Source organism: Cebus imitator, unplaced genomic scaffold (genome assembly GCF_001604975.1).
Source record: "Cebus imitator isolate Cc_AM_T3 unplaced genomic scaffold, Cebus_imitator-1.0 Scaffold331, whole genome shotgun sequence".
In the NCBI taxonomy this organism is placed as follows: domain Eukaryota; kingdom Metazoa; phylum Chordata; class Mammalia; order Primates; family Cebidae; genus Cebus; species Cebus imitator.
In genome coordinates this window covers 2,234,947-2,253,412 of record NW_016107646.1, presented here as the reverse complement: position 1 = coordinate 2,253,412, position 18,466 = coordinate 2,234,947, and the positions used below count along the sequence as shown (strand labels likewise).

At 38.7% G+C, this 18,466-nt stretch overlaps 1 protein-coding gene across 2 annotated transcripts; it reads left to right on the top strand.

The window, feature by feature from the left end:
- The first annotated feature begins 711 nt into the window (after positions 1-711).
- On the top strand, positions 712-13,208 carry FBXO43 (F-box protein 43). 2 transcript variants are annotated; one of them, XM_017505004.2, is made up of 5 exons: positions 712-1,489; positions 4,337-5,819; positions 8,876-8,978; positions 12,205-12,408; positions 12,514-13,208. In XM_017505004.2, exons 1-5 carry the CDS (start codon positions 1,405-1,407, stop codon positions 12,760-12,762), a joined length of 2,124 nt encoding a protein of 707 aa, XP_017360493.1. In that variant the 5' UTR covers positions 712-1,404; the 3' UTR covers positions 12,763-13,208. The 2 variants fall into 2 exon arrangements, with proteins under 2 accessions (XP_017360493.1, XP_037586043.1); XM_037730115.1 differs by lacking the exon at positions 12,514-13,208 and adding an exon at positions 11,531-11,594 and having other exon boundaries at positions 1,092-1,489; positions 12,205-12,331.
- The last annotated feature ends 5,258 nt before the right edge of the window (positions 13,209-18,466 follow it).

The following is an 18,466-nucleotide window of genomic DNA, read 5'->3' as shown; positions in this document are numbered from 1 at the left end:
CCAAAAGGAATGTTTGTAAACAATGAACACATTTCACTCTTGTTTTTATTAATAGATTTTTAAATAATCTTTTTTTTTTTTGAGACGGGGGTCTCACTATGTTTCCCAGGCTGGTCTCGAATTCCTTGGCTCAAGTGATCCTCCCTCCTCTGACTCCCAAAGTGCTGGGATTACAGAGGTGAGCTGCCACACCTGGCTCAGCTTTCTTATTACAAAATCTGTATATATTCCTTGTAGAAACACGAGAAGAAAACAGATTGAAAGACACAACTAAAAAGCAACATACTCCTATACAAAGGTACTTTATCCAAGTTATTCATACCTTTCAGACCTCATCCTGTGTTTATCCATATTTTCAACCTAAAAGGATTTATAACATGCTTTTTACATTTCACAGTTTGGAGAAACATTTCCAAGAGAACATTCTCCTACACGATTTCTAATGGCATCCCACTGTAGGCCATATTAGCCTTTCTAAATACGGTAATGCTTCCCAAAGTGGGAATTGGTAAAGGAGGAGCCTTTCTGACTCGCCTCGGGGCGGCTGCAGGGGTGACAGAGAGGGTGCTCCTCCCGCGTAGGCGAAGCCTGAGGGCGGCCGGGCGGGGGCGCTGCGGCGCCGGAGCCGGAGGCAGGGGCGGTGCGACGCGGCGCGGCGCGGCGCGGCGCGGGGCGGGGTTGAGCGTAGCGGTTACTCAGGGCGGGCAGTTCAAACAGGAGGAGGGTAAGGCGGCGGCCCAAGCGCAGCTGGCGTGGGGGTTGCCATAGCCCGCATCCCAGGGGACGAGGCCGAGGCTCTTCCCCCGCGCCTCCAGCAGCGGCTGCCCGGCTCCTCTCCCACCTGTGCCCCTCGGCGCCCCGCCCGGCTCCGCGGCCTCCAGGCGGGCGGCGCGGAGACCCCAGACGAGTACCCGCTAGCGGGTCTCCAGGCGGCCCTGGCCGCAGCACCGGCCCCGCGTCCCCCTGTGCCTTCCAGGTGCTGGGCCTAGGGAGGCGCACGGCAGCCCTCACTCCTCCGCGCCAGGTGACGTCCGTCCGCCCCCTGCCGCCTCTGGCTTTCTGGGCCGAGCGGATCTTTGACGCCCTGGTGAGACCGTTACCCACCCGCCCGCCATAGCTCTTCCGGGGAGTCAGTGCCGGGCTGCAGCACACATTGCCTTTTCAGGGACCCGAATTTGGGGAGTTTACTCAGGTCCCAGTCCAGCTAGAGGAAACAAGGATATTAAGAGAACTATTTTCTGGAGGGCTGAAGGAAATTCAAAATGTTATAGACTTTCTCAAGTGTTAGAAATAATCCGGCATGCATCCTGTGTCCCCTTCGACTTTGAGCAATTATCGTGCTGCTGCACCTTCCAATTAATTGTTCGAACCGAAGTTTTTCTCATTAAGTGACATTACTTTGGCATGAATTTTAAAGGCAAAAATGAGAGAATTTCTTGTTTGGAGGCCTACGTAACTTTGACGTCCAAGAGATCCAGATTTACTGATGGTAAGAGTTTCCACTTTAACAAATGAAGGATATTTGTGTTTAATATAAGTATTTAATTCTCTGATTTGATAGGTGCTTTTTTTTTTTTTTTTAAAGACTACTTTAGGGAAAACCAGCCTTTTATCAAAAGGCTGGTTCTTAAAATGAATGTCAAAGTATCAAAGAGGCTTGACTGATTTATCCGTGAACTGTTGAGTCCTGAAAATACAACAGTCCATGATTTTACATGAATAATTTTAAAATTAAGTTGTGAAGAACCACATTTGGGACCAACGTCTTGGGGTAGTAGAAAGATGAAAATGATAGCGGAGAAAGGACATTGGAGGCAACTTCAAGTGTGTAGATTAACAAATTTTTTTTCTTTTTTTCTTTCCCTTCTAAAGTAGAAATGAACAATTTTTTTTTAAGAGCTAGGTTCTCACTATGTTGCCCACGCTGGTCTTAAACTCCTGGACTCAAACGTTTCTTCCGCCTCGGCCTCCTAAAGTTCTGGGATTACAATCGTGAACCACTGGCCAGATTTTGGATAACGTTTTAGGGGAAAGAGGGTAATATCTGCATTCCCCACTTTGTTTTTAACAATTTGCCTCTTAGTTTCCTAAATTCTAGCATTGTGAGACACCTAGTGGTGGAGTAGCAGTACAGTTGTCATAACGATGGCTCACGCCTGTAATCCCAGCACTTTGGAAGACCAAGGTGGGTGGATCAACTAAAGTCAGGAGTTCGAGACCAGCCTGGCCAACATGGCGAATCCCCGACTCTACTTAAAATACAAAAATTAGCTGGGCGTGGTGGTGGACAGCTGTAATCCCAGCTACTGGGTAGGCCGAGGCAAGAGAATCACTTGAACCTGGAGAATCACTTGAACCTGGGAGGCGGAGGCTGCAGTGAGTGGAGATCGTCCCCCTGCACTCCAGCCTGGGCAACAGGAGTGAGATTCCATCTCAAAAAAATTAATAAATAATAAAAATAGAAAAATAAAAGGTCTGTGACCTAATTTTACCGAATTGAATAAAAAGTGTTATTTAACAGAATTACTTTCAGAGAGGGAGAAAACAGTTCATGGAGGTATAATTTGAATATATATTCTATTGTATTAATTTAATATTTGTAAAATAAAATTATTTAAAATATAACAAAATTATAAAAATCAGTTTGATAAATCTTCTTGGCTTGTGACCATGTGTAGAAGTTAGCAGTGATCTGAGAGGATGTAGATCAGAAGGGGACATATATGTCATTTATAAAAAACAAGTATAGGCCAGGCATGGTGGCTTACACCTGTAATCCCAGCACTTTGGGAGACTGAGGTGGTCGGATCACAAGGTCTGGAGATCGAGACCAACCTGGCTAACATGTTGAAACTCCATCTCTACTAAAAATACAAAAAATTAGCTGGGAATGGTGGCACACGCCTGTAGTTCCAGCTACTCGGGAGGCTGAGGAAGGAGAATCGCTTGAATTCGGAAGGTGGAGGTTGCAGTGAGCCAAGATCACGCCACTGCACTCCAACTTGGACGACAAAGCGAGACTCCATATCAAAAAAAAAAAAGTATAGATTTAAATGCTTAAAAATACTTAAACTTTGTTTAGTAAAAATAATCTAATGATCATTATACCATAAAGAAATAATTTTGTGTTTAGAGTAGCAGTTTGCTTTTGTAACAAAGATCATTCACTCATATATTTGATAAAATTTCATAAATAAATTACTGTGGCATTACAGTCAACTAAATAGACCTTCCCAGAATCTTTTAATGTAGCAAAATTGTGCATTTACCCTGGAGAAAACTTTGAAGCAAAGACAGTCTTCCTAGTGTCCTTTGAATCATCAGGAAAAATATCAAAAACTATAATAATTTTTTCACACTATTTTTTTCGAAATCAATTTCTTAGCTTTAAGATTTAAGTTTCTAAAAAGGAATGTGATGATACTGTTGAAAAGGTTAAGGAGTATACAATATTTCTTACTGTTATTTCTTGCTCATGTAACTACTGAATAACTGTTTTTCTTTAAGTAATGCAACTTCAAGAATATTTTAAATGGTGGTTTTCCCATAAATAGTTGTCTATAAACTGTGAAGTCAAGGCTGGATGACCTTGCATCACAAAATATTTAGAAAATGAGATTTGAATGAGTGCAACATGCCAGATTTGAAATAGCCCTACCTGTGGTGCAGTGGTTCATTTTGGTTAGCTCACAGAGAATGTGTTAGTAGTTCATTGACAAGCCAGAGTCTTTGTCAAGGCTTAAGTCTGAAAATTCAGACCTTGTGAATGGTCATGGGGACTAGGTTTCTACAACAACAGGTCTGTGTTACATGTTTGAACATCATTACTCTGGAGTTGTTCAGCCTGATTGCAGATAGAGCTAGTGGCAGCACTCATTATTTGACACATTTCCCAAAGATGTTTAAAAAGTAGCATATAGTGTTTTTTGAGTAGACTAATATAGGCTGACACAAATAAGCTGGAATATTAAAACAAAAGTTTTTTAGTTCTGTGAAAATCATAAGGTAATAAAATAATCTAAAAATAATGCTTCTAAGTTTTTTCTCTTTGGGGTAGTTCAATAAAATATGTGTGCATAGTGCTTAGACTATGGTTAATCAAATGATCTTTGAATATTTATAGCCTGAACATTTTGGTTTTATGATGTCAAGAACTTGTTTTAAGTAGGATACACATCAGTTTTTTATGGAGTAGAATTGAATTTTTAAAGTAACTTTTCAAAAATTGCCATACAAGTTTCCATTATCATCTGTACTCATAACAAATAATGTATTTTGGTGTAAGCTGCCTGGATACTCATTTCAAAGGCAGAATAACTTTGTTGTCACTTTGCAGAAACAGAGATTTTGAAGATGGCACAAAGGCACTCAGGTCAAGCTAGCACTGAAGCAGGAAATGGGGTGGACTGTCCTCCAATTGTCACCTCCAAGTACTCTACCTTCAGAGATTGTTCCACATCTTCACTTCAAGATAGTGGCTACAGTGAGTTAAAATCTTGTACCTTTGATAATACAGACAGAGACTATCTTGGAAAAAAAGAAAAAGGCCCAACATTACTCCATGAGCACCCTGAAGCTTCAAGCCTGGACTTAACACATCCTTTAGAGTCTCCCACTCAAAAAAAGAAATTTACCTTGCTTAGAAAGGAAAAGGATAAAACCCCAGAACTTTGTGAAACACCTAAAATCAGTGATAAAAAATGTTTACCTCGTAGAACGTTGAATCTATCTTTCTCTCTTCTAAAGGGGGACTTTGAATCACAAAATAGTTCTCTAGAAAGTAGTATAAGCCAAGTTCTCAACTTAGAAAAAAATATCCCAAGCAGTGCTGCAGGTTTGTCCAGGCCAAATAATTTTAGCCCTTTAGTTACTAGCACTTTAAAAACAGAAGAAGTGACTTCGAGCAGTCAAAAATTGAGGCTTAATTTTTCTCAGCAAAAGACTTCCACAATTGATGATTCCAAAGATGACTGTAACCTATTTGAAGTTGAATGTATATCTCCAATTCAAGGCAATAATTTTAAAGACTGTGTCACACATGACTTTAGTGATAGCAGTTTATGCATTAATGATGAGAATACATGTCCAGAGCCCCTGGCCTCCTCTGTTAGTGGAACAACTTGTGGAACAGATGAGGACATATTTGTGACTCCAATAAGTAATCTTGTGTCAAACATTAGATTTAATGCAATTCAAATACTTTCTCCTTCACCTGAAGTGAAGGGCAATATTTCAACACCTGAAGACAGTGGTTTTAACTCACTTAGCTTGGAGAAATCAGAAGATTCCCTCTCTGACCAGGAGGGTTCTTTTCAAGAACTATTCCAGAAACATAAGGGGACTCCCAAAGTGGGGGACACCATAAGAAAGATAAGACATCTTAGAAGGTCAAGAAGACTGTCCACTCTTCGGGAGCAAGGCTCACAGTCAGAGACAGAAGAGGAAAAGCAGATTGTCCACCCTGACTCTGGAAAAAGAGCAGCAGCTGCTTCTGCTATCTCAGAGGCTCAGCTGAACAGTGATGAGAGTAGGGATTCAACCTTTAGCTTAAAGAATTTATCAAAAACCCCAGCCTTGCAATTGGTGCATGAGCTCTTCATGAAAAGCAAAAGGAAAAGATGCCAGCAAACTAGTGGACATGAATTCTTAGAGGAAGGGGATGGGGAGAAAATAGCTGTACTACAGTGTATACTTGCAGGACTGATTGGCAAGAAGATGGGTATAGAAAAACTGGACATCTTAACAGAATTGAAATATAGAAATTTAAAGCATATTCTTGCTATGGTTTTAGATGCCTTGACTGCAGAGAGCCTATGCAGGTAAGAAGTAAGGGTTGTTTATGAAATACAACTTTTTTTTTAAGTTGGAAAGTTTTTCTGTGACTTGAGTGGTTATCCTTTATTTTGTTTTTTTTTGTTTTATTATCTTTATATTTTATTGTCTTATGTCAAAGGTACTTTAAGCAAACTTCTCAACAGAGCTTGCTAATACAGTTCCTTCTGTTTAAAAGCTTTGGTAGCAATAATATAGTCTTTTTTTTTTGTATAAAGTTCTTATCACTGTCATTTGGAAATAAAGTTGCTAAAAGTTGAACTTCGAATTTTCAGGAATGCAAGCTCTATTCCATGGAAGTTGTTTAATGATTTATTTAATAGTTCAGATCCTATTGTCTGATTGCAAGTAGTGTTAAGGTTATGACACTTGGTCAGAAATAATGTAATGCATTGTGGTGACTGAGAAGTGACAATATACAAAGAATACCACTTAATTATTTAAGTTCTAGAATTTAAAAACAATAGTTAGCTTTCATTTTAGGGTTTGATCTTTCCAGAGACCAGGGGAGTGTGGATTATTTAATTTTTATTGTTAACACAGCAGTGAAAGTTAATGACTTTGGGGAATTTCAAGAGATTAGAAACTGAAGAATTTGTGTTCACAAATGTTGCAGTAGAGTGAATGCTGCTACATAATAAACACATTTGGGAGTATTGAGAGTGGGAACTAGGGTTACAAAGACTAAAAGGAGACTCTGTTCATGCCAATTTGGGGGAGTTACAAGACTATCAGAAGACAAGACCCATGGGAATGCCATGACAATGAAGGAGAGAAGTCATGTGGAACCATCATCTATAAGGTGATGGTTATGGAGGAACATGCAGGAAGTTAGCTTCTTTCTTGATAGGTATATGTCAAGAGTTTTTTATAAGGTCCTTGGCTTTTTGTTTTGTTTTTTAGTTTTTGTAGAGATGGGGTCTCACTATGTTGCACAGGCTGGTCTGGAACTCCTGGGTTCAAGTGATCCTACCACCTTGGACTCCCAGAGTGCTGGGATTACAGGCGTGAGCCACTGCCTGTCCTGTCCTTCTTGTTTTTATGGCCACTACTTCTATCAAAGCCTGTCTTTGTCTTTCCTCCATACATTAATTGTAGGCTGTTGTAGAGAACTGTAGGACTTCATAGCTGGAAGTCTTCTTAGATATCTAGTTCAATCACATATTTTGCAGATGAGGAAACGAGCCCCAAAGAAGTGACCTGCTGGTAGCTACTCAAGCAGAAAGGAATAGATCTAGGTCTACAGTGAGCTCTCTGATTTCTAATCCAGTATTTTTCCACAAACTCTTTTTTGTGAAAAGATAAGGTTTAAGGCTTTCTGGAATAGACTTGATCAAGAATGTCTTTGGTGTAACTTAAATGGGATAATAAACAGATTAGTGCACCCATATTGTGTGCCTTTTAAAAATGTTCAAACGATAAACTGTTTAAAAAATTAAGGAGATGGTTGAGATATAGTATTTTAAAAATAGTATGGATGGGGTCTTACTACATTGTCTATGCTGGTCTCAAACTCCTGGGCTCTAGCAATCCTCCTGCTTTGCTCTCCCAAAGTGCTGGGGTCACAGGTGTGAGCCACTGTGACCAGCCAGGAATGTTATTTTTATATGCTGGAGTATTTGGACCAGTTAAAATTAAAATTGGCTGATACTTTTGGATGCTTGCTTATGTGAGCAGTTGATTTTCAGTCATATTTTAACAATTATCTCTCCTTCCCATCTCTCCATATGTATAGTATTTGTATTGCAAAGTATGTAACTATGTTGGCAGTACTGTTCCTGGTAACATTAGAGTTGATCAGTTGCAATATCTGTGGCAAATACCCAATTATGTAGTCATTTCTTTCCCATTATTATTATTATTATTATTAGTTTGACATGGAGTCTCACTTTGTCGCCAGGCTGAAGTGCAATGGCGCAATCTTGGCTCACTGCAACCTCCGCCTCCCGTGTTCAAGTGATTCCCCTGCCTCAGTCTCCCTAGTAGCTGGTACTACAGGCACATCCCACCAGGCCCGGCTAATTTTTTGTATTTTAGTAGAGACAGGGTTTCACCATGTTGGCCAGGATGATCTCAATCTCCTGACCTCATGTACCTGCCTCGGCCTGTCAAAGTGCTGGGATTACAGGTGTGAGCCACCACGCCCAGCCCTCTTCCCTATTATTGGGTGGCTTTCTGCCTGTTCCTTTACTTCCCTCTGATATAGGCCATATTTATCAGATTAGAGAGAGTCAATGGCAATTGAAGCAGCCATAGTTGCTGGAAGAATAGTGTTGACAACTGGGACCCGCCGTAAGAAGTGACTTATTTCAATCTTTTCCTGACCTTATTCCCTTTGATTTGTTAGAATAACAAAAAAAGACCAGATTAACAGTCAAGGTATTACTTTTTAATAATAATATTGTCAGTTATTGATAAATCAGCAATCGCTGGACAAAAATTGTGTTTTTCTTTAGCTGCTTAATTCTCATAAACTTTGGTTGATAAAATAGGAACTCTGTGGTACAACCCATAATAGTATTTATAGTTGGCACTTAGTAATGCCAATGAAGGCTTGTGAATTGTGCTTGTGTTTATATAATCAAAATGACAGAGATTTGTTAAACACAGGAATAGGAGAAATTGATAAAACCTCTTGACATCAAGACAATCATTTTCATCTTGTGTTATAGATGACAATCATTTCCTGCATCTCTTGTTCCAAATTTTTAATGTCACATTTGAAGTTAAATCCTCTTAGTCTCCCAGTGGACTCATATTGGCTTTATATGACCATTTATAAAAGAGTAATCTATCTGTATAATGATGGCATATGCCTTATATTTTAATAGGACTTCTTTTATATGATGAATCGATATGAAATAACTATGTTGGCCAAGTAATATTTTTATGTAAATTTTTAGGTTTAAATTTACTTTAGGTTTAAAGTAAATTTAAACCTAAAAATTTAAAACAAAATTTGTAAATCTTTAAAACAAATTTTTCTCATTAGCATACACAACAAAACATTAATACTATAGAAGGATGGATCTTTTTGTTACAGTGTTTGGAAAGTAAGCAGAAATTGGCGTGAAATTGTTGTTCAAGATAAAAATGCAAATCGGAGGAGGAAATTTTATATCACGCAACTGAAAACGGATTCTGAGGTAATGTATGTAATAATTCTGTAAAATGGATTTGTATAAATACATAATAATCTCATGTTGCTAGATAACCTAATTTGGTTTTCCTGCTCTTTTAACCTTTTCCATTTAACAAACATTCACTCATAAATTCTTTAGTTTTCCCAAACTCCATTTTCACCCAGTCTATAAGTGGAATAAACTACATAGCATCAGGAACATCTTATTGGGATTTGTTGCTGCTTAAGTATATGTGCTCTTAGAAGCATTTGAATACCAGCGATATGCTGAATCCTAATTATAATAAGACACCTTTATAGCATTCTTTTTTTTTTTTTTTTTTTGAGATGGAGTTTCGCTCTTGTTACCCAGGCTGGAGTGCAATGGCGCGATCTCGGCTCACCGCAACCTCCGCCTCCTGGGTTCAGGCAATTCTCCTGCCTCAGCCTCCTGAGTCGCTGGGATTACAGGCACGCGCCACCATGCCCAGCTAATTTTTTGTGTTTTTAGTAGAGACGGGGTTTCACCATGTTGACCAGGATGGTCTCGATCTCTTCACCTCATGATCCACCCGCCTCGGCCTCCCAAAGTGCTGGGATTACAGGCTTGAGCCACCGCGCCCGGCCCTTTATAGCATTCTTAATCCAGTCTTCCGAGTGGACATTACATGCTAGTAACTGTGCCAGTGCTCACATTACAATGGTGAACATTTCTGACATGGTTCCTGCTCTTTTGGAGTACATACCCTGGGGGTAATATAGGTAAATAGGTGACTACAATCCTGGTGTGTTAGGGGAAGCCCAGAGTTATTTAAAGGAGTTTTTGACTGATACTTTGGAATCAAGAGAAGTGCATCTCAACTGAGACTTGAATGATGAGTTAGCAGTTTGCCAGGTGAAGACAGAAGACGGTTTTAGCAGAGGAAATAGCACATGTGCAAGCCTGGAGGTGAGTGAGCATAGCAGATCACCTGTGAAGCATCATAAACTTGCAGTCCCTTGAGGATTTGAATTCTGGCTTTAAAGTTACAAGAAAAGTCTTACAGAAGCTGATGGATTCTTCTCAGGCATGCTATTTTGTATAATAGGTATCTGATGACTCTAGCACCCATGTTTGATTATAAATTTAACTTTAGACCAAAAAAGATTCTGAGAGTTCACTAATTCATTCTTGTTCTAGTGAAAAATATGTAATAACATAATATAAATTTCTAATTTGACTATATATAATAATTGGAATGAAGCGTGGCATAAACAAATAGGAACACCTAGATACAGATTGGCAGGTTTCTCATTACAGTGAACTATTAGGGACTGCTATTAACTAAAACTTTGACTTTCTCTTTTATTTTATATTTTCACCCATTCAGAGCTCTTGGCTACTTACTGCTGCAGCTGCTGGCTCTGGAAGTTTATAAAAGGGAAGATATTAATTGCCTTCTTAACATTTCTTTTTCAAATGCTGCCCTACATGCTAGGGACAGAACTTAAAAAACAGTTGTTAAAGCATGCACTGATTTAACATTTTAACATTTGACTTCATATACTTCTTAACTCCTCTAAGGAAGAAGCATATGATTGTACTGGCAACCCTCCAGGTAACTCCAGAGAATGAAATATTCTATTCCCAAAAACAATAACAAAAAGGAAATATTCTATTCTCATATTCGGCCAGGCACAGTGGCTCATGCCTGTAATCCCAGCACTTTGGGAAGCCGAGGTTGGTGGATCACTTGAGGTCAGGAGTTCAAGACCAGCCTGACCAACATGGTGAAACCCATGTCTACTAAAAATACAAAAATTAGCTGGGCGTGATGGTGCAGGCTTGTAATCCCAGCTACTTGGGAGGCTGAGGCGGGAGGATTGCTTGAGGCGGGAGGATTGCTTGAGCTTGGGAGGTGGAGGTTGCAGTGAGCTGAGATCATGCTACTGCACTCCAGCCTGGATAACAGAGTTAAAGTTTGTCTCAAAAAAACCAGAAGTTTGTATCTTCCTATTCTAGCAATCACTTTTTTAAAAACTCGGCTTTTTAAAGAACTGTACCTTCCCTCCTTTCTTATGTTCTTTTGCTTATTTGACTTGCTTTTTAAAATCTTTTTCAAAGTAATACATGGTTTAAAAAGTCAAATTAGGCTCTCATAACAAAATATACTATTATGCCTTCATACACTTGATTCTTGTTGCATCAAGACAATCATTTTCAACACTTTCTTTTAGTGTTTACCTCCATATTTCTAAATAATTTTATCTCCCTGCCATTTCTTTACTATTTTTTATAGAAGGATTAGGTGCTCTAACCTCTCACTACTACTACTACTACTACTACCTACATAACCCCTCTTTCTCTGAATTCCTTTTCTCTTCTCCTATATTATGAATATAATTACACCACCATTTGGGAATGAATCAGAATTAGGTGCTGACATTATAAGGATTGTATTGAGATTATTATTACTTTTTCACAGCTGTCATATGTTGTACACTATGATTACACTTTCTTTCTAGTATAACTTTTTCTCTCCGGTTAATAATTGCCTAGTTTTTTTCTCTCTCTTTTATTTATTTATTTTTGCTTAGTGTTTCTCTATACAGATCCCTGATTCATCTCCCATTATCCACCAGAACTGAAAGTCTCCTCTGTGTAAGTCCAAACAAATCAGGTATTCTACCTGTTCCTTCTTTTCCTCAGAGACATCCTTCCTGGGGCCCTTTGCTGTCTTATTCCAACATGGACTGGTTGCTTTCTACTTGAACTATTCTAATGTATTATTTACCAAAACAAAAACAATTTTAAAAGAAAAAACTGTTTGATGGTTTTCTCCACTCTTTTGTTCACTTCTTGTCTACAGCTGCTTTTTCTACAACCACAGAGTTGAGTAGCTGCAACTACATGGCCCACAATGTCTAGACTATACATTATATTATCTGGTCCTTTACAGGAAAGGTTTGCTGAACCAAGTTTAAAATAAATGGAAAAATAACCAGTCATAGAAACTTAGATGTAGAATTTAATTTTAACATTTTTCTTTTTATGTTTATTTAATGTTTGTATGTTAGGTGAGAAAAGGTCTTTTTTTTTTTTTTTTTTTTAAAAGGTCTTTTTTTTTTTTTTTTTCCTAAAAAGGAATGTCTAGGGAGAGAATTCTGATGGTAAAAAACATCTTCAAAGCATATAAATCCATGTGCATCAGAAAGCTATCCTGGAACTGTTTTGGTATTGCAGTATTGATGCCTCTTGTCCTTTACTACAGGGGGCTGTATTAAATGTCGAGGATGCTGCCACTCGGCTCCAGCTTTTAAATCGCTCAGCTTTAAGATCTGTGCAGGCACAGGCTAGGATACCTGGTTCTCAGAGAGAGCAAGGGTCAACATTATCTCCCTGGGGAGAAGTTTTGACACCTCTAGCAAGCTCTTCTGTTACTCACTTAAGTAGTAAACAGGAAGAATATGTTAAGGTGAGTATTTATTATAAGTTATTAGAAATAAATATTTACAGAGTTTGAAATAAAGTGCTCCCCTATATGACACCAGAAGATTTAGTGTGTGTGCTTTCACTGCAGGTTGCCAAAACACTTTTTATTGATGAAGCATTAAAACCTTGTCCAAGGTGCCAATCCCCTGCTAAGTACCAGCCATATAAGAAAAGGGGACTGTGTAGCCGCACAGCCTGTGGTTTTGACTTTTGTGTGTTATGTTTGTGTGCTTATCATGGGTCTGAAGAATGTAGTAGAGGAGCAGCAAAGCCAAGAAATAGAAAAGATGCTGTGCCAGGAAGTGCCCAGAGTAAGCGGAATTTAAAACGCCTCTAAAGAGACTAAATGTAGAAGCACTCACACAGTGTTCTATGTATCTGACTTAAAATTATGAATATTTTGAATACGTGCGGATCTTCCCATTAATGACAGGTGATGATTTATTTCCTATTTTGTATATATTATAATCCATGTCATTGTATGTTTTCTTTAAAGTGAGTTTTGAAAAAATTTTATTTTACTATGTCATTTTACCCATTTTAATAACTTGGTGTTTTAAATAAAGATTTTTCATTGTTGTTATATGTATGTATTTTATTGTTGTATGTAATATTTTAAATTTGTGCATTTCATTACTCTGTGTTGAAATGCTTTTCAATCATTTTTTAAAAAATAGTTTTTCAAATAATTTTAAAGATTTTGAACTTGAGACAGATGGCCTTATAGATTTGGAAAATGAGTAATTGGCTGAAATGGAATATAAATAAAATATTTTCAGAAGTTCTATTAAATTTTTTCTGTATTTCAATCTCTGGCTAAGTAAAATTTACTGAATGTTAATAACTAGGAAGTTATAAAGAGGAAATTATTGGAAGTATGTGGTTATTCATAATGGGAGTCTTACTTAATATATGCTTATAAGTAACACATTTTAAATAAGTACTTTAAAAAAATTCTAGAACTATAGGCACAGATTTCATTTATTTAGTCTAATCTGGATATTAATATTCTGACAAATTTGGGCTGGTTGGAAAAGACAGATTTAAGTGTGAAGATTTACTCAGTTATTTATCAAGTACCTTTTTCCAAAAATGATTTGAGTTTGCATGTTGCATTTATAGAACAGCAACAAAAAAGAGATGCATTTGTTTGTTTGTTTGTTTTGAAGCACGATCTCTGTCTCCTCAGGCTGGAGTGCAGTCGCATGATCTCACAGGATCTTGACTCACTGCAAACTCTACCTCCCAGGTTCAATCGATTCTCCTGCCTTAGCCTCCAGAGTATCTGGGATTACAGGTGGGCACCACCATGACCATCTAATTTTTGTGTTTTTTTTAGTAGAGACAGGATTTCACCATGTTGACCAGGCTGGTCTCGAACTCCTGACCGCAAGTGATCCACTTGCCTCAGCCTCCCAAAATGCTGGGATTACAGGCATGAGCCACTGCGATTGGCTAAGAAAGAGTTGAGTTCTACTGTTGAACAAATTACTAATACCAGGGCAAAATTTGAAGATAGTTTCATAATTTTTTTGTTTGTGTATGGGTAACTGATGTGTATGCATATCTGTGTTCACAATCTGTGCATAGATTTAAATGTAGCTCTTATATGTTATTTTAACAAGTCAATTTAAAATACGAGTTAGATATAGACATGTGAGGGAAATCTGTCTGAAATTTTAACTTGTTACTTGCTATAAAATTTTGATTAGCTGCTAAATATTAAATTTTCATCTATATCTTTCTAAAAGGAGGCTAAATTATGTTTATGTAAGTTACATTTACTCATAAATTTCCTGAGACATCTTTCACATCAGGATCAATTTACTGGTTAATGTTCTTCACTTAGGCTTAACTTTTTTCTCTGTAATAGAAGTTTGTTTTTAGGAAATTTATTTCAGTTTTGATTCTTTTAATTTATGAATTTGATTCTTTGATTAACTTAATGTTAACCCTCTCTTTCTTTATTCTTTTTTTTTTGAGACAGAGCCTTGCTTTGTCACCCAGGCTGGAGTGCAGTGGCGCAATCTCAGCTTGCTGCAACCTCCGCTTCCTGGGTTAAAGTGGTTCTCCTGCCTCAGCCTCCTGAGTAGCTGGGATTACAGGCGCCTGCCACTATGCCCAGCTAATTTTTGTATTTTTTAGTAGAGATGGGGTTTTATCATGTTGGCCAGTCTGGTCATGAACTCCTGACTCATGTGATCTGCCCACCTTGGCCTCCCAAAGTGCTGGGATTACAGATGTGAGCCACAGTGCCTGGCCTAAACCGTCTCTTTCTGTGGCTCAGATCAAACCATATCTTCATCTGTCATATGAACAGTATTGCTGTTTTGTACTCTTGATTTCTGCCTGGCCTAAATGGCATTCCTGCAGTGACTTTCTAGATCTTAAAAATCACAGATCCAGTTCCTTGATATATTTTTAAAAAATGAAATGCAATGTTTTCTATTCAATTTAATGTGTCATTTTAAATACTCACATTTCCCAATATCATGAATTTTTGTTATTTTATTACAGAATAATACAAAAGGAAATAGAACCATTTCTTTTACCACTTTACATGTGAAAAATGTCAGTAGTACAATGAAGGAATCTGGAATAAAGGAATCTGGGATCCTGTTTCTACTCCATCATGAGGCACTTTCTTATTGTCTTTTATATGTTGCAGTCATACTGATCTCTTGGTGTTATCACTTTTGTCATTTTGTGGCTACCCAGCTGATATGGTTTGATAGTGTCCCCCCCTCCAAATCTCAAATTGTATCTCCCAGAATTCCCACGTGTTGTGGGAGGGACCCAGGAGGAGGTAGTTGAATCATGGGTGTGAGTCTTTCTTGTGCTATTCTCGGGGTAGTGAATAAGTCTCAGAAGATCTGATGGGTTTAACAGGGGTTTCCGCTTTTCTTCTTCATTCCTCATTTTCTCTTCTGCCACCGTGTAAGAAGTGCCTTTTGCCTCCCGCCATGATTCTGAGATCTCCCAGCCATGTGGAACTTTCAGTCCAATTAAACCTCTTTTTCTCCTCAAGTCTCAGGTATGTCTTTATCAGCAGCATGAAAATGGACTAATTACAGTAAATTGCTACTGGTAGAGTGGGACTTTGCTGAAAAGATACTTAAAAATGTGGAAGCGGCTTTGGAACTGGGTAACAGGCAGAGGTTGGGACAGTTTGGAGGGCTCAGAAGAAGACAGAAAAATGTAGGAAATTTTGGAGCTTCTTAGAGAGTTGTTGAATGGCTTTGCCCAAATGCTTACAGCAGTATGGACAATAAAGTCCAGGCTGAGGTGGTCTCAGATGGAGATGAGGAACTTATTGAGAACTTGAGTAAAGGTGATTCTTGTTATGTTTTAGCAAAGAGACTGGTGGCATTTTGCCCCTACCCTAGAGATTTGTGGAACTTTAAACTTAAGAAACATGATTTAGGGTATCTGGCAGAAGAAATTCCTAAACAGCAAAGCATTCAAGACGTGACTTGGGTGCTGTTAAAGGCATCCAGTTTTATAAAGGAAATGGAGCATAAAAGTTTGGAAAATTTGCAGCCTGACTATGCGATAGAAAAGAAAAACCCATTTTCTGGGGAGAAATTCAAGCTGGCTGCAGAAATTTGCATAAATAGCAAGGAGCCTAATGTTAATCCCCAAGACAATGGGGAAAATGTTTTCAGGCCATGTCAGAGACCTTTACAGCAGCCGCTCCCATCACAGGCCTGGAGGTCCATGAGGAAAAAGTGATTTCGTGGGCCTGGCCCAGGGTCCCCATGCTGTGTGCAGCCTAAGGAGTCGGTTCCCTGTGTCCCAGCCATGCCAGCTGTGGCTGAAAGGGGCCAATGTACAGCTTGGGCTGTGGCTTCAGGGGATGGAAGCCCCAAGCCTTGGCAGCTTCCATATGGTGTTGAGCCTGCGGGTGCACAGAAGTCAAGAATTGAGTTTGGGAACCTCCGCCTAGATTTCAGAAGATGTATGGGAATGCCTGGATGCCCAGGCAGAAGTTTGCTGCAGAGGCAGGACCCTCATGGAGAACCACTGCTAGGGCAGTGCAGAAGGGAAATGTGGCGTCTGAGCCCCCACAGAGTCCTTACTGGGGCACTGCCTAGTGGAGCTGTGAAAAAAGGGCCACCATCCTCCAGACCCCAGTATGGTAGATCCACCAACAGCTTGCACCATGTGCCTGGAAAAGATGTAGACATTCAACGCCAGCCCATGAAAGCAGCCAGGAGGGAGGCTGTACCCTGCAAAACCGCAGGGGCAGAGCTACTTAAGACCATGGGAACCTACTTTTTGCTTCAGCGTGACATGGATGTGAGACTTGGTATCAGAAGAGATCATTTTGGAGCTTTAAAATTTGGCTGCCCTGCTGGTTTTCAGACTTGCATGGGCCCTGTAACCTCTTTATTTTGGCCAGTTTCTCCCATTTGGAACAGTTGTGTTTACCCAATACCTGTATCCCCATTGTATCAATTATCTAGGAAGTGACTAGCTTGCTTTTGATTTTACAGGCTTATAGGCAGAAGGGACTTGCCTTGTCTCCAATGAGACTTTGGACTATGGACTTTTGAGTTAATGCTGAAATGAGTTAAGACTTTGGGGCACTATTGGGAAGGCATAACTGGTTTTGAAATGTGAGGACATAAGATTTGGAGGGGCCAGGGGTGGAATGATATGGTTTGGTGGTGTCCCCACCCAGATCTCACCTTGAATTCCCATGTATTGTGGGAGAGACCCAGGAGTAGGTAATTGAATCATGGGGACAGGTCTTTCCCATGCTATTCTTGTAATAGTGAGTAAGTCTCATGAGAGCTGACAGTTTTATCAGGGATTTCCACTTTTACAGCTTCATTTTCTCTTGCCACTGCTATGTAAGAAGTGCCTTTTGCCTCCTGCCATGATTCTGAGACCTCCCCAGCCATATGGAACTATAAATCCAATTAAATCTCTTTTTCTTCCCAGTCTCAGCTATGTCTTTATCAGCAGTATGAAAATGGACTAATACACCAGCCTATTAGAGTGTAATCTTTTATTTCACTTTGGTGGTAAAAAAGATTTTATCACATTTAATTTTAGAAATCAACAATAAATAAGTGGTTCTTTTTACTACAGGTACTGTGAAACAATGGAAGTTGACGTTTTTTATATATCTGACTTTATTTGGGATTTAAATATTACAATGAAGTAGATACGAATGAAAAAGTATAAAGACTGAATACCCATATTTTAATGATTTTTTAATAAAACCTTCTGAAGAACAAACATCAGAGTAGGACTTCAAAAGGCATTTCTTTTTGGTGGGTTTTGTATTTGTGATGGGTCAAGAGACAGGTTAACTAGAAGAAAATCATACCGTATGTGTGTACAGCTTTATTGAACAGAGGATCCAGCTACCCAGAAAAAAGTAACACTGTTGTTATTGTGTATTGTCATAACTGACTGGACCAGTTATTCCAGCTGTGTACTTCCATAGCAGCTTGTACATCCTCTCTCATGGCACTTAGTTCACTTTATTAAAATCAGTTGTTAACTTTCTTTCCCTGGAATCTCTGTGAAGTTCTAGACTATCATGTTTGATTTAAATACCATTGCATCCCTAGCACCTAGCATAGTGCCAGGAAAGTAAAAGGTGCTTGGTAAATAGTTATTGGACTATTGCTATTTTTGGTGCTATTGGTACTTTCATCCAAGTAAACCATTATAAAATAGTAACCAAACAATTTTATCCTAATAATTTGTTAATTTCTTAATGTTGAATTTTCAGTGATTAATGCTTTAATATACAAAAAGTGGGATCTAAATGATTTCTTAAATTCTATGTAAATATATAGCCATGAATATATTTGGTCTACTCATTCTTTTAGCTGATCTTTCTTAGAACCAGTTAGGGTGTAATGGAAGGATCCTTAGGCTAGAAGTAAAAAAGCTTGGGTTGGTCTCCTGAACTACTTACTAGTTTACTCCCTTATGCAAGTTACTTAGTGTTTCTGAGCCTATATCCTTTATCTATAAATAAAAGTTAGGGAAAAGAAAGTTAAAAGGCATGATGTATTGTG